Here is a 17,259-nt window from a genome sequence, read left to right as displayed (position 1 = left end):
CCGAGACTACAAATATTCGAGTACAAAGTAACCGGTTTCGACTTATTTCTACTTAAGAAGTAGTTAAATAATTAAGCGATTAGGGAATTGGGGACATAAACAAAACCCTGATGAAAGAGCCGAAATTTTACTTAAACAAAAGCTTAACTGAACCATCTCTAGCTGAGTACAGTGGAGACTAATTTCTTCGTATTAATGTAATAAAGACAGAAATTTTTCCAGTTGAATGAGAGTGACCGAAAAGTAGTAAATTTTGGAAATTTCTGAGAATACTTGGTCCTAAAACAAATTACTTAGAAAACAAATGACTATTAAGTTTAACATATTTAAGTTTTTACAGCTATGGTGAGAAACGTTTAAAATCTACAACATCCCTGTCACGTCCTTTGAGATATACTAGTGATGCGACAAAAGAGGTATTTGACATTGACTGGTATTGGCACCCTGGGGATTTGGCAGTCTGCGTGTATGCACGCTCTGTAACCGTCTTCGATTCCATCCGTTAGCCACTCATAGGGAGCTATTTGACTAAGTGCATTGTTTTAAGATTAAAAAGTAAAGAATATTCTATATTTTTATGTTTCTTTACAAAGCTATATTTAATTAATTTTCTTTAAAAGTATATTCATACAATTGAAGAATATTTTGTACCAGGTATGTACCGGTACATCCACCACACATTTTATTTCACCGAGTAAGTTTTATTATTTTATTTTTAATTGTAGCCCTTATATCATGGCTAGTGATTCAGAATGTAATTGTGATTTAAAAATGCATTTAGAGGAGTCTATGGTTTTTACTGGCTTATCGAATAAACGATATGAATGGACCCTAGACCAGGGATGGCAAACCTTTTTGTGTTCGTGTGCCATATTGTAAGCATACTTAGCTTTAAAGATGTTTATGCATGCCAAAGTTTCAGGCTTTGAATAACAATATTTAAAGAAATTAAACGAATACACTTTAATTAGAATAAATGTAAAAAGCTGATTGCAAAAAGGATGATCAAGTGGTAAACCAAAAAGATGATTGAAAAAGACAGAAATCATATGATACATTATGTGGCAAATGATTTCTCCTTACGTGCCACAGATTTGCCACCCCTGCCCTAGACCATCACTGACGCGCAATTGACTGATTGCCCCCGGATGTCAGCTTCTTACAGAAACACAGTTTCCCTATCATCAAATATCACGGCACACCACTGTTATATAGTATAAACAGATTAGTAGCAGGATTGCTTGTATATACATATGCTTAAATGCAATAATTTTAAGTTGATGTAAAAGTGACACAGAAAATATTTTCATTAAAAATATTTTCTGTGTCACTTTTAATCTCTCTAGAAAAATTTAATCTCATAACTCTAGAAAAATTTAAAATATTTCTAGAGTTATGCAATCTTACTTTTGAACAGCTTGATTAATGACATTTAACTTATATATAGCAGCATCAAAAAGTTTCTGAAAATGTTCAGGACAATGCAACAAAGCAATCAGATAAGAAAAAATAAAATTACAACATATAGTTGTGCAATAATATTAAAAAGGTACTATCTCATTACTAAGCTTTTATCCATTGACACATGCAGAATGATCTGTGAATAGATTCACTGTTATTCATCACAAATGGATTCTAGCAGCAGAATATTATTTCAGAAACAGCTCACCATCATCATCATTTATGTTCTAAGCAAGAAATGGACAGAAATATTAAACTTGTTGTATGAAGTGTATGTTGAGTTAGCAATGAAGCAACTACTGTACAAGTGGCATATGCACTTCTGTAAAAGGCAGGAATATTCAGGCAGTCATGGTCATCCTGCACTAAACGAAGAAAGATTGCTTCCAGAAGTGCATTAAGGTGATGTACAAGCACTGACAAAAATATGTTGTTACTTAATGACAATATTTTGAAGGATATTTTTAAATCTCCATATACCGTAACAATTCCAAAAATAAAAATATTTCCAGAAACTTTTTGATGCTACCAATACTTGAAATTCATATGCATTTAGTTTAGATATTGTATTTAATAACTATTCATTTTCCTTAATAAAGAAAATACATTTTTATTTTAGGATGGCTATGAAACTTCACAGACTTATCATTGTACTACTCTGGAAACCCAAGAAGATAATGAAATATTACAAGAAGTATGTTTTTTAATTAAATTTTTTTGTTATCTGATATGGATATATTGGTTTTCAGAAGTATAAGGTAGAAAGTCTTTGTTTGATGGGCTTGTTTTGGTTCTTCAAAGCTTTAAATTTAGTCTTTTTATAATGATTGCAAATTGTTTAGATTATGCAAAGTGTACAATTAGTATAATAATTAGATGTGTTTAGGGTGTCATAGACCATTCATACACTTCTTTTAAAATGAAGAAAAGTAAGTTGAATTTTCTAAATGGAATGTAATAGTTTTTAAATTAGATTTGGATTAAATGCAAAAAAAAAAAAAAGAATTTTGCCTCATATTTTTATAAAAATTCTTTCATTGACATGGAGTGTGATGCATGGAGAAATATATTGTCAAAATAATCTTTCATTTTAAAAAGAATGTACAGGTGGTTTGTGAAACTTTATATATATAATATTGATCAGAGATTCCTTGACTAGATTGCTAGCAATTCCAAAGAGTTATATGTATATAACTATATGGAGATCAATCGATCAATAAATTAATGGAGGAAAATGAACAAAATTTATTTTTATTATGTTTAAAAATTTAATACATAATAATAATTGAGATGATAATAAAATTTAAAGAAAAAAGTAATAAAGTAGAATACAAATTTGAATTTTCATTTTTGTTTAATAAAATAAAAATTTATATTAATTTTTCAATGGCAAGATGACAGAGGTAGCAGAGGCATTAGTTTACTGCTTTGGAAGACTGCAATTTCAGTTAACTTAAATTTTTATGGATAGATTGATTTTAGAAAGATCAATCTCTTTACTACCCAACTTTTCCCATTGTGGGTAAGCCTGGTCCATAAACATGCAAATATAGCCCTCTTATTTCACCAGAGATAATCAAAAATAAAGAAAAAATTTCTGTTTGATGTTTTATTTCATTCTGTTGGTAGTTTATTTGTTATTTTGTATCAGTACAGAAACAAATTTTAATTTAATTTTGGAAAAGGATCAAGTGAAAATATTGGGAACATTTGGTATAGATGAATGTCTTCTAATTGATTTGATACAAAATAATATGCCATTTATTGCACATTATAATGCTGTAGCATATAATTTGTTTAGATGTTATATTTATTTGAAATTGAAAATTCTAGTAATCTTGTTTAGTTTGATAAGAGAAAAAAAATCAGCTAGGATGAAGGCCATTTCTTCATATATGTGAATAATCTTGCATAACTTTTATCTATACTAATATTATAAAGAGGTAATATTTGTAAGTTTGGATGTAGGGGTAATCTCCAAAACTACTCATCTGATTTCAAAAATTCTTTCACCAATATTTAGAATGGAACTTCAGGGTGGACATAGGCTGTATATTATTTTGTTAAACATTCATATAAATTAAAAGATATCATCTAGGGTGAAGGCTTTTATGTCCAACAGATGGTGCTACGAGCACGACGACTTAAGTTTGCTTTTCTGTGAGGATGAACTAAAGCAGATCATCTTCTATCTATCTATATAAATAAAAATGTAATGTTCATTTGTTCTTACCAATTCCTTTGAAATTTTGACACAATGTTGCATTGGAATACACACGTGTTTTTATATAATATACATGTCAAAATTCCCCCACTGGGAAGAGATGGACAGGATTAAGGCTTACCATAAAGAACTCTGTTTCTATTTATACTATCTTAGATGCGGTTTTTTGCATTTTTGATTGCGTTTTAATAGGATACGTCAAGAGAATGTACACTAAAAAGGAATTTTTTGAAAAATTCCCCCGCCACTGGGGAAGTGTTATACATTTATAATAGATACGTTTTGAGCCACAACAATGCGTGGCGGGGTCTGCTAATGAAATACAAAGTTAGAAAACAAATATAAAACTGAGATGTAGAAATTTCTTTTATTTCACTTCAAATACAATATATTCCTGCTAATTGCCATGTAATATAGTTCTTCTTAGGAGCACTAAAGAAATTACAGAAATTTTCTAACTATGGAACTGTATGGTTGCATCTGTTTTTATTTTAATCCCTGGAACAAATTTAACAAATGAACAAAGAAAGAGAAGAGCATTGCATTCTAAAAGTTAACAAGAATATTCCATTTTATTTTTAAAATTATTAAAATCTTAATTTTTTTTTTTAAGTACTAACATCTGAACAAATGTCTTAAAACTTAGATAATAAGTATCAAAGATATATCAGATAATGTGCAATACATTCATTTAATTTTTCTTTATTATTGCTAAACAGAATGAAATAAGATATTCTACAACAAGAAAAAAAAATGTTAACCTTTTGAACTTCATTCTGCAGCATCTGGATATCATGTATTTTCTGTTTTCTTAAAAATAATTAGAGTAATCTGCATTTGCTTGCTTTTGCTCAATAGATCTTTAAATTTCACACGAGATGGAGCTAAGCTTTTTTGAAGCTTCCTTTTGAAATTTGTGCTTCTTTCAGTCAAAGAGTCTGCTTTCAAAAAGAGAGATTTTAATCAGCTGGCCAAGTTATATATCTTCCCACATGTTTTTTAACATAAAATTTGAAACTTTTAGAATTTTTTATGTTATCAGCCTTTGAATTTCCACTAAATCTGCAACACTAGCCACTTTCTCTTCAATAAGTTTCCAGTAGTCCTATCATCAAAATCTTCCCCTCCTTTCAACTTAGTAAGTTATATTATCACACTGATTCTATTTTCTGCTAGGTTAACTATTTGAGTGAATGCCTCTGGCCATATTTTTTTTCTGTCATACATTTAATGCTGATGGTTTTATTACTTTGATAAAACTACATTCTGATGAGATATCAAATATCTGTTAATTAAAGATTAAAAAATGATAGGTATATGACAATTGATAAATAACTCACCTTGTAAATAATGTGTGGCAGTAACATAAATTGTGCAAGCTAAGGCAGCTACATTCTTTTATTTGCTGGAAATTTTGAATTTAGGTGTGATTTGCAAATTTTAAACAAACTATTATAATAATTTAGTTAAATTTTTAAGTCAATTGTGAAATCCTTGATTCAGCATTTTGTGATTCAATATCTTCTAATATAGAAGGAAAGGTTACTCTCTATCTCTGCATTGTTTAAGATGGGAAATTGTTGTATGTGAGGTGAAGGCAGACATTGAGGCAAGACACTGTATAGAATAACCATTTATTATGGAAAAATGCTTACAAGTAGTTTGTACTGAAGATCTTCCTCTAGACAGAGTTCAGTTTGCAAGGTTAGTCCTTGGTAGTGTACAGAATTGTCCTTTCAGTTACTCCCACATAGTTTGAGTCTAAGGTTGTTATTGTTCGGTAGCAAAGTTTGATTGATGATGGTCATTGACTTGAAGAGAGCACATCAAGTAGAGAATGGAGTTTCCTGTTAGAGAAGGTCTGAAATTTTGTGTTGAAGTGACTGAGAAGATGGATTCAGGCAAATGAACATGTACAGTAATTTGATAGACTGTAGATCTTGGAAAGAGAGTAGCTCTCCTTGCAGATGAGAACTTTGTTGCACAGAGTTAGCAAAAAAGGGATTATAATGAAAAAAACAGATCTGACAAGTGAGACAAAGAATGTAAATCTTTTTTAGATAAAAGGACCTCATGTCCTTGAGGCATTGGGCTCTGATTGGTTCCAGTTTCTTTTTCTTTCTGATTGGTCCTCAGCTTTTTCCAGATAAAATTCTAGACCAAAATGGGCTGTGAGAAAGATTGGTATTAATATCCAATTTCATGCAGCGTCCCAGTACTGACCAGATGATCTTTGGAACCTTTGCTTGTAATTCATAACATTGTTTTCTCTCCTGACACCAAAGAATTTTAATTGTTTTAATGCAACATTTTTATTAAACAAAGTAATTCATTTCATCATTATTTTGTCATTTCTGTGATTGTAAAGATGAAAGTTTGACTTTCTCACTCACACTCATTAAAATTCTAACATATGAGCTTGAGTGTAACTTGGGACTTCACAGAACTATAAAAGTTGTCAAATTTAATAAATTTGAAATAAATATTATTGAAAAAGGAAACATTTGTTAAGAAAGTTATTGTTAAGGAAACATTTTTAATTATTATAAATATTTACACAACATGCAATTTATGATTATTAAAATATTATAGCAAATAATTTTATTTTTAGACTACAGTAAATGATCCATCATCTTTGATTTCTAATGGATTGAATAATTCTGCAAACAATTCATTACTGATGCATGATATATCAATATCTACTGAAGCACATCCATTAAGAAGTTCTCACTTGTCTTCCATCTACAGTGCAGAATGGCCAATTGAAGACGGTAATTTTATTTGTATTAACTATTTAGTAATTTGAAATTTGCAGCAAACATTTCTTCAGAAATATTTGTTGCAAATTTGCTTGCTTTATTTTTAAATACAAATACTTATTAAAATTTCTGGTATACATACATACATACATACATACATACATACATACATACATACATACATAGGCCTACATGATGCATATGTTACATCAAACTGTTGAATGTTGTTCATTTTGTAAAATGGACAATAATTTGTAAAATTGGCTCATCAACTGCCAGTTTCCTAAATTAGGTCAATTTTTTGCTGAATTTGTGAAATTGTTGTTTTATATTTTTCAATAAGATACTAAACATTTATTTTGCTCATTGAATTATGGCTTAGAAAATGTTAGGAGATGAAGATTTATTTTATTATTGTCTTCTTAGTTGAAGGTTACTTAAGGATATTTTATATTTCTTAATGATATTCATTACAAGCATGTTGAATTAAATGCTAGATTAGGGCCTAAGCATATATAATAAAAAAAGTGAATACTAATACAAAAGTTTCAAAATAACAGTAAACAAAAATGAAACAAAATAAAATTTACCACAACACTGCGTGTCACTTCATGCAATTGCAGTTTCATGAATTAGACAGGAATACAGTGGTGCCTCGTATAATGTACTTAATCTGTTCCAGGTGCACATCCATTAAGTGAAAAGTCTGTTATACGAAATGCGTTTTCCCATAGAAATGCATGTTAAAACATATAATTCGTTCCTCAGCATAAAATAACCATACTGTACCATTAAAAAAATGAAAATGGAGCAGTCACCAATTATGCCGGGTAGTCAGATGTTGTGAGGAGGAGGTGGAGGAACATTTTCTTCACACTCATACAGATACAGACTTTTTACACATTGCAGCAGGTCTCTTCTTATTGTTTTTTAATCGGAGTCAGATTCAGGAGAGGCTACTGGGGCTTGCAGGGTCAACTCCTCTTGTTCCATTCTTTGTTTTTTGGCATCTTGCTTCTTGAAAAACATGTCCAAGGTGGTCTGTTTCTCTCTCTTCTTCAACACCTGTCGGAATTGGCGGGCAAGGGTGTTATCGTAGAGATCATTGATCCTGTTGGCCTCAGCTCTGTTTGGATAATGAGTGTTGGTAAACTCCTGAACCTCTCACCATTTGACAAAGAAGTTCTTGTCAACTTTCACTTCTGATGATTTTTTGCTTTGTTTCAATTGAAATCACCTTTCTGTATTTTTAGAAGCCATGATTTGCACAACACTTGAATAAATGTAAATACCCTGCACTGAGGTGATGTACAGTATTTAATAAACAAGAGAGCAAGCCAAATCCCAACGGGAGCTCTGTACTTCAGATATATTAATTAATAATATATTCTAATAATACTAATATATTATAAAAATAGTAGATTGTCATTGGCAACAGCAAAAGAGTGGAAACATCATTTGCAACTTGTTCACAGAAATGTTGTTCGCCTAACATAACTGCCGAACAGAAAGTCCATTGTTCGCAGCCAGTCCGTTGCTCGAATCATGTAATGGACAAACAGAAAGTCTGTTGTTTGCAGCATCTGTACGTTATACGAGGCATCACTGTATTGTCAAACTTTTATATTTAATTTTTTTTATTATATATGTTTAAACCTCTATTCCAGCATTTAATGTAACATCTATGTAATACTTTATTAGAGGATAATTTTGATTTTACATAAACATCTAACTCAGTGCTGAATCATTCTTGTGCACCAATATCTTTTATTGTATTTTATTCTTTGCATTGAAATATATTTGAGTGGTTGGACTCATTATTGTTTCTGATGTATTAACTATCAATCATTATTTAATGTTATAAACTTTTTAATTTACATTAATGTAAAAAATAATAAATGATAAAATAATCATTGATTAAAAATTGTATGCAGTATATTATAATTATAATTATGCTTTTTATATATGATTATTTTTAATTTTTATCACAGACAATTTAATAGTTAAATGCAAATGTTTTTAAAAAGATTAATTACTGAAAATATATTCATATGCATATTTTATTTATTTATTTATATATTTGTTTATTTAAACATTGTTTTTTCATAGAAATAGTTAATAATATACCTGACAATTTAACTACACGAAATCATCCAATGAATATTACAAATCAAGCTTCCATTTGCTTCAGTACTTCTAATACATTGACAAATCTTCATGGAACTGCTACAAGTATTCAACCTCTTGGAACTAAAGTAAGTGAAGTCCTGTGTATTATACTTGTACAGTTATCCTTTGATTAATGCAATTAATTGATTCCTTGATGCTACCATGTATATCAAAATCATGTTAATTAAACAACTCCTCTTTCAACTCAATTACTAGTTGTGGGGCAGATAAGTATCAATTTTTTCTTAATATTTGAATGATAGCTCCATCACAGGTGCTAGTGGTCTTCTGTTTTTGGCCATGCTTAGCCAAATTAATGACTGAACCAGCATTTTATTTTTTAACACTGGAGAAAATAGTTAAACATAAAATTCCCATCAATTTTTTAATATACAGTAAGAATGTCTGATTGAATGAAGATCAATGACTAAGTTTTATTGGTCAATGCTAATGTGATTTTTTAATTTGTATTCTAGAGCAGAAATTAAATCTGTGAAAAATCATAATTTTACATATAAAAAAAATATAATTAACTTAAGATTTATTTAAGTGAATTTTTTTTATTATCTGAATGGGAAGTTACCAATTAATTCTTTTGTACTCAAATTTGTGACAATATAAACTTTTAACAAGCCTTAAAACTTATTGCTAACACCAATATGAAACAACAATACCTGAAATTGACTAGTTCTATAAGCAGATGTAAAAGTCATAAAAGCACATACATGATGATGTAAGAATTTCTGCAAATTTACATTAAGTTTAGTAGACATATGCAATTTTACCAGTGTCTGATTTTTTTTCATCCACTGTATATTAATGGAAAAATTAAAATTGTAAATTTGAAGAAAAAAAATTTAAATTTGTTGAAACTTCAAATTTACAATTTTTTCCCCACTGACTAAACTCTATTTTTAATGTTGTTACATTATACATGTAACTTTATTTGTGTATGTGTAAAATTAAATTGTATGTAATATAATTAATATGTAAAAAATGTATAATTAAATATAAATTGAAAATAATAATTAATATATTTAACTCTTATAATATCTATTTAAATTTTTTATATTAGGTTGAAATGGTATATTCATTGTTATCAATGTTGGGAACTCATGGTAAAGATGATATGAGTTTGAAGTTGTTGGAATTATCTAGTTCTGTAGAATGTTGTATAGCAATGAGACAATCAGGTGAGATTTTATAAATAAATTACTGTGTTGAAATAGCTAATTTAAAGTTTTTTTTTAGTTTATAAATTATTACAAAATTTTATAATTGAAAAATATTGTTATTGAACTAAATTTTAGTTTTTCATATTCTACTTCCTATAAAACTGAAAAGTAGCAGTGGTTTCTAGTGATTATTATCAGTCTAATCAGTTTTAAAACATTATACATTATAAAGTCATCAATAAATCAATTTTCAATTAATTGTTACAAATTTTGTAACAATTAATTGAAAATTAATTATTACAAATTATTGAAATATATATATAACCAGGGTGGCCAAGCTCCTTGATAGTCCGAGCCATTTTTCAAAATTGAAATTTTTCGCGAGCTGCAATTAAATACGTATTAAAAAGGTATGTAAAAAATTCCAGATTACAAATTATCCGTAGCAAGAGTGATACAAATTGTTTCCTCCAGAGCACAATGTCAACTGTCCATTGCAATGACAGTTTACAAATTCAAAATCGGTCTGGAGTCGGTGGATAACGGACGATTACGCCACTGTTTATGTTCGTTCGCGCAGTTTTCGATGAGTCATTCTTAACTTGGACGGAAATGAAATTTGTTACAACGTTGCATTTAGTCTTTCATATTTGTTGTTAGTAATTTAAAAGACATTTTGAAACACATACGGAACGATACTAATTTTTAAAATATAATAACACAAAAAATGAAAAGGGAACTCGGGTACATTTATCGAGAGCCACAAATAATCCTTCAAAGAGCCGCATGTGGCTCGCGAGCCGCAGGTTGGCCACCCCTGTTATATAAGGTTTTTAATTTCTTCAAAAAGGGATGATTCGACAAATGAAATAAACCACGATGTGTTGCTCTGTAAACAAAGTTTTTTTATTTTATTAGTTTTAAAGTTACATTACCGAAATAACACTTCTGAAATGTAATAGACATTCTCACCTGTAAACAAAGAAACAACATTTAAAGTTTATTCCTCACTATATCAATTCCTTTTTATTATTTATATTTTCCCGCTTCACCATGTATCGATTACGCCATATTGTTTTTTCTTATGTCTCATGTCGATGACAGCGTCGCGTGGATAAAGTTTTTTAATTGAAAGAGAGATTTTTCTCTTTACATATATAGTCTTGTAATTTCAACATAATAAGAAATACAGTGTTCTTTTTGAATTAAAAGCCACCAATATGATTGAAAAGTTGTTTTTCCTCATATCATATTATCATCATTTTATCTTAGCTTGTAGCAGACTTGAAGTTCTTCCTATATAGTTGCACTCCTGATTGAATCAGCCATCTCTGAAAGGAAAAGAAAAAAACTATAAATCATAGGGATGCAACACATTTTTCAACTACTGGAATATTTTATATAAGTAACAATACAGGCATACCTCGACTTACGTCGGTTTCGAGTTACGTCGTTCCCGATTATACGTCGCTTGTTAAAAAAGTATATGGAAAAATAAAAATCAAGTTTAAGTCATTTTATTCGACTTTACGTCTGTCCGCCACAAATATTGAAGTCGTAATATCACTAGATAAACGTTTAAAGCACATAAAATCATATTAAAATATATACAAGTATGTACTGTATTTACAGTACACGCATTCGTAAATTTAGATTATTTTTTTTGTACTATATTAAAAACTAAAATTTATTTGTTTGTAAGCTTAAAATAGATTTTTATTAACCATATATTATTTAAAATGCTTTCCTAGTGATAAGTAGATTCGGAGACAGGTAAATTCGACTTACGTCGTTTTTCGACTTACGTCGTTTTCCTGGAACCAATTACCGACGTAAGGCGAGGTATACCTGTATATTTATACACTTAATTACAAATTACATACATATGAATGATATGTGGTCATCATTCATCTTTATACCTGTTATGTTTATTGAGTGATTGCTAAATTTTTATTTTATTAAGCTTATTTTATTATTATTGATTTTTAAATTAATTTTACTATATTTTTGTTATTTTGAATTTAATGTATTTTTATTACTTTGAATTCACATTTATTCCATAACTTGCAACATTAGGTTTATTTATTTTTGCTATTTTATTCAATTATCTATATTTTATCATAATAATGCATTGTAGTATAACTATTAAAACAAAAGTTCATCTAGATAACAGAAATTATTCAAAGGAAACTGTTATTAATTAATATGAAAAATTAAAATTAAAAAGATATAAAATATAAATGATGTGAATTTGAAAGTTTATTAATGTTTATTTTTGTTAATAAAGATACGTAGAGATATTTGAAATATTTTATAATATCCCTAACAATGTGTCACCTTCATTACCTGTATCAGAACTTTCTGCAAATTCAAGTGGTTTTGTATATATACAGCAACATATTATGCATATATTGCTGCATATTTGAAATAAAATGAAATACAAAAAGTTGTTTATATAAAAATTATTCATTATTGAATAAAAATTTTTTATGTAGCAATTAAGGAAAATATTATTTGCTTATATAGATAATTAATCTTAATATTTCCAAAGTCTATATTTGAGATAGTCATTGTTATTTCATAGTGTTTAAAATTTTACCTTCTAGAATCTGTTAAAGAACGTTTTTACATAAAAAGTTTTAATAAAACTTTTCACATAGAATTTTGAAATAAAATTTTAGAATATTAAACATTCTTGTATTTATTATTTAACCCGTCATCATGTGCCTGCACCATCAAATATAAATTGCACACCCACAGTCAATCCAACACCAATTTAAAAAATTAATTAATGAAAATTTATCATTAAAAAACCAGTAATTTTATTTTAATTCAGTTTCTCAATATGTTTCTAGTCAAATTCAGTCAAAAAACCTTAATTTGGTTATAATTTATTGAAGATTTTAATTTTTTAATATTAGAAGGTAATTAGCATAAATTACAAGGTGTCATGTTTCATTTTCACTCTTGTCCAAGTTTATTGTCCTAGACACTTGCCGATGTGTGTTTTTACTTCTACTGGAGTTTAGAGGCTCTTATTTCGACCTCAGTTGCTTTGATTATACAAGATGGGGAGATGGGCATCATGTGATTGCATACCTTACTTTTTACAACAGAAATTTTGTTAGCTTGAAAATTTTATTTTTTTCTTGATTTTAATTATTATTAAATAACGTTTTTTTTGATGGATTCTGATATTTTTGTAATGCCTGAAGTTGCAGATATTTTTTATATGTTTTTCTTGGATTTTTATATATAAAATATAATAAAATTCAAAAATTAATTAAATATTATCGGAAATGCTAAACTATAAGTGCAGTGTGTTTTACAACATTATTGCAAACAGATATAGTCAATTATTTTATATACATGTTTATTATTTTAATTTTTATAAATTAGTTTATTTGATGTGACGTGCTCAGAATCGATTAATTACCATGCATTAATTACTATGTTAATCAATATGGCGGCAGGACTCAATTTAATTACTTTTTCATTTGATGTTCATCAGAGAGAGTTATTTTAATGCAATTTTTATATTTTTACTGATATATATGCTTGACTATGATTATATTTTTGATTTCTACATTTTCTCTACTATCTAAAAGTATAAAATACTTGTGGGTTTAAAAAACAGATTTTTATTTATATTTTCTGTAGTTTGATCTGTAAATGCAAAAAACTATACATATCAAATATCAACTCACTATAAATAATTTCAACTTTAACAAATCTGATGTCAATAAGATAAATTTCACAGGATTGTATTATTTTTCAAATTCAGGATAGTAAAGCTTTGTTTATTTTCTCCTGTGAAAGTAATAGACTCTGCCGCTTTCCCACTGTAAAGTACAATAAATAAACTGCTAATTTTTTTTTTATTATAGTAGAGCATCGATTATCCAAAACAATTCAGGACTGGGATTGTTTGGATATGTGAAATCCACAAATTTTACCTAGTTGTCAGGCAAATAATTGTAAACATCTTCATTAGAAAAAACGGAGAGATAGAAATTAGATCAGAGGTCACCAATTGTAATAACAAGTCAGTGGGAAAGTTGACACATAGATGTCAAGAATGCACCGTCATCGTCAACAAAAGTCGATCACATGTTAGATTTCCTACAACAATGATATAAAAGGTGCGAGCCACCAGAAACTTGAGAGTTTGCACATGGAAGTTATATTTGGTCATAGTGATTTCTCGTCTCCCGTAATGGTAGAAGACATTGACAATGCCCAACGCTTCCATAAAGAACTTTCATCGCCGCATGTAGAACTTCTCCAACTTTAGAGGTAATTTTTGAGTGGACTGCGAACTCTCTCCCGTAATGGAAGTAGATATAGCCTTCATAGAATAGACAACCAGTTGTCAAAATTGTAGATTTTGGTTATGTTATGTTAATTGCATTTAACCTAGAGATATATGCATTTAACCTGGTATAGTCTCCTGTATTTTAGTGTTAGCTGTATAATAAATGCTTTGTTATTTTGTTAAGCCTGTCTCCTGTCTCTGAAAGGACACCTGCCAACTTTCTCACCTCCCTCACCACTCGATAAAAAGCCATCCGGAACGACAACGTGAGTGGTCCTGGCAGACTGTTGCTGAGTAAGTGGTCAAGAGGGATTAACCCTTGGCCCACGGTTTTTCACAGATAACTGATCGTTTATGAAAAAATATATTAAACACAAAACTGTACTGTATATATTTTGTATCACGTGTCTTACAAATACATACCTTATATAAAGTAGGAAGTAGGATATTTATAAAATTACCAAATAAATGTTTGGGTCACAATTACTAAATGGTATTGCTACATTATGAACATAAATTTTAATTGTTGCAAAATTGAAAGTGTTAGATTTCTTATCATTCAACTGATAGTGAGACAGCATGGCATAACACCAAAGTGAGAAAATTGCTTTGTCAAAAAAAGCTGCAATGACTTATTTGAAATGTATTGGGATTGGTCCTGTCATTGAAACTAGGAGAAAAAGATATAATGTGTAGCATTGTGGTAATGTGTTGGTAAATATTCTACATGGTTATTTTATTAAATCACAATTGTTGCCTATAATAGTAGGATGGAGAAATCACTGAGAACGGTGTAATATGTACAATTTTATCGCAAGTACTTTTTACAAACTTATTTGCCTGATGACAATGACAACTATACAGAAATTTAATAAAACTTTTGACAACACTGTTAAGAGAAGCAACAAATATTGAAATAGCACCACATGTTATCCCAGCAGAGTCCTTCCAGCCTTCAGGATACGTTAATGCTGCCATTGCCACCCTCATCAGAAAAGCTTTCTTACTATCATCTTCGCAAGTGCTGAATTAGAATATTGAATTAGACAACATTAGTTTGGTGGTATGCACTGCTGGTTTTTGCGTGCCAAATTTACCATGTGCTCAATATGGTAAAAAAAAATCCCTGTTTCCAAGCCCTATGCTAAGCAATAAGAGTGAAATTTCTGTGGTCCAAACATCGTTGCCATACCTTGGACCCCTTTCTATACACATTTGCCATATTTTTAAGCAGCACAACCTTGTCCTGTCACTATTCCCACTTCCAAATCTACACAAGCTCATTTGCAATAATTGGGACAAGTTTTCTACTCTTGAGAAGTCTGTGGTCTATGCTGTACCACTGGAGAATCTTGCAACAGGAGTAAACACAAGGTACATTGGGACCACAACAAGAATTCTTGCTAGCCACCTTGCAGAACACTAAGAGGATGTTGTGAAGGGAAGACACACTACAGAACTTACAAAAAAGATACTTGAGCAGGATTACAACTTGCTACGGTTCCAAACAATTATGCTGAAGTGCTGCAAAAATCGAAAACTCATTTTTATATGGGAATCCCTTCTTACTACTACCTTGGATACTTGCAACACTCTTACCCTCGACCTGTCCAGTGTATGGGTCATGCTGTATAAGCGGTTAAACAACTATCATTATCCTCCATTATACTTATAAAGTGGCCTAGATCCACGCATGCGCCGCTTTGCATATTACATAACTTACTGCTCGTTCAATTTTGAACACATTTAAATATTTGTAGCTTGTTCTTAACAGTGATGTCAAACATTTTAATTTGAATTACAGTAGAGCGTCGATTATCCAAAAGTCAATTATCCGAAAGAGTTCCAGTCGGCAAATTTAAATTTTTGCCAGTGCTGTGGCACTGCAATCTTTGGCTATGTCTTGGGCTACTCAAATATTTTACATTTTTGATACTAAATTAACTTCTGAAGTATAATTTTTTATTGTTTCAATATGTTTATTTTGTTTGTACAAAATAAAAAAATAATTTTTAATGATACAATAGTCTTCATTAGGCTTAACATCAACGAAAATTCAATGCAAAGTGACACGCAACAGAGAAAAATTTCAGCATGGGATAAATTAATATATTTTTTCGTACATAATTGGTTATCCGAAATAGCAATCTTCCGAATGACCCCAGTTCCCAATTGATTCGGATAATCGATGCTCTACTGTATATGCATTCTGTTCTTCATCGGATTATTTCTGTTCATGTTTATTAAATTTCCATATTTGCCTGACGATGATGACTATAAGTTTGTCGAAAGTACTTGCGATAAAAACGTACATATAACACTATTCTCAGTGATTTCTCTGTCCTACTATACCGTATTTGGCGTGAATATCAACCTGTTGATTATTGTTACACATAACAATCACAAGAGTACAATGCTCTCATGCTGCAAGATAATTTTTTGCAGGTGGTGAAAAGATATTGGTTTTCGTAAAATGTCTTCGTAAAAAAGGTCATAAACTTGAAAACTACTGTGGGAATCACTTCAGAACATATCAATTGAGAAATACTAAAAGGCCCTCACTTCAACTGTTTTATTTTTAAGAAATTCAATAAAAATACCCCATTATGTATCTGCTGGATACATATGCATCTAGATGCAGTTAATAAACAAAAATTCTTTAATTTATATATTACAGTTGCTTGCATTTTTATATTCATAAAATTAAAAAAATACAAAAATTATAAGGGGTATGGTGTCATAAAACTTCATACAATGATTAAAAATTACCAATTGGAAAAATTAAATTATTTCCAGGTCAAATTTGAGTTTTTTAGAAGTTATTTGCTTTAAAATAAGTGATTATAAGTGAAGAAGTGTGCGTGCTGCAGCTGTGGCTATTTTGTAACAGCAACTGGTGGGAAATTTGAAAACTGAAATTCGAGATCTTGTGTGCCATAGTGCTGATTTGACACCAATTATTACATAAAAATAATGAAATGCTTTAAGCAAAAGGTGAATTGTGCATTGTAAAATTAAAGAAAAATTAGTTTGGTAGTAATTTTTTTCATATTTTTCAAACAATTGGAATTTTTACACCAACTAATTATAAAAGGACCTCATGTCCTTGAGGCATTGGGCTCTGATTGGTTCCAGTTTCTTTTTCTTTCTGATTGG

The 17,259-nt window shown here is 29.6% G+C and overlaps 1 protein-coding gene across 1 annotated transcript in view; it reads left to right on the top strand.

Annotated features, from left to right (window-relative positions):
* The window catches only part of LOC111632209 (adenomatous polyposis coli protein-like), a 77,917-nt gene extending 68,082 nt beyond the window's left edge, over positions 1 to 9,835 (top strand). Inside the window, exons 2-5 of the mRNA XM_023376588.1 lie at positions 2,081 to 2,155; positions 6,297 to 6,456; positions 8,554 to 8,699; positions 9,689 to 9,835. Coding sequence (XP_023232356.1) covers positions 2,081 to 2,155; positions 6,297 to 6,456; positions 8,554 to 8,699; positions 9,689 to 9,820 — 513 coding nt within the window. The 3' untranslated portion in view covers positions 9,821 to 9,835. The remainder of the gene's footprint in view (positions 1 to 2,080; positions 2,156 to 6,296; positions 6,457 to 8,553; positions 8,700 to 9,688) is intronic.
* The last annotated feature ends 7,424 nt before the right edge of the window (positions 9,836 to 17,259 follow it).

The sequence above is a fragment of the Centruroides sculpturatus genome, unplaced genomic scaffold (assembly GCF_000671375.1).
Source record: "Centruroides sculpturatus isolate CEXI.00-Female unplaced genomic scaffold, Cexi_2.0 scaffold407, whole genome shotgun sequence".
Classification (NCBI taxonomy): domain Eukaryota; kingdom Metazoa; phylum Arthropoda; class Arachnida; order Scorpiones; family Buthidae; genus Centruroides; species Centruroides sculpturatus.
This window is presented reverse-complemented; position numbering and strand designations above follow the sequence as displayed.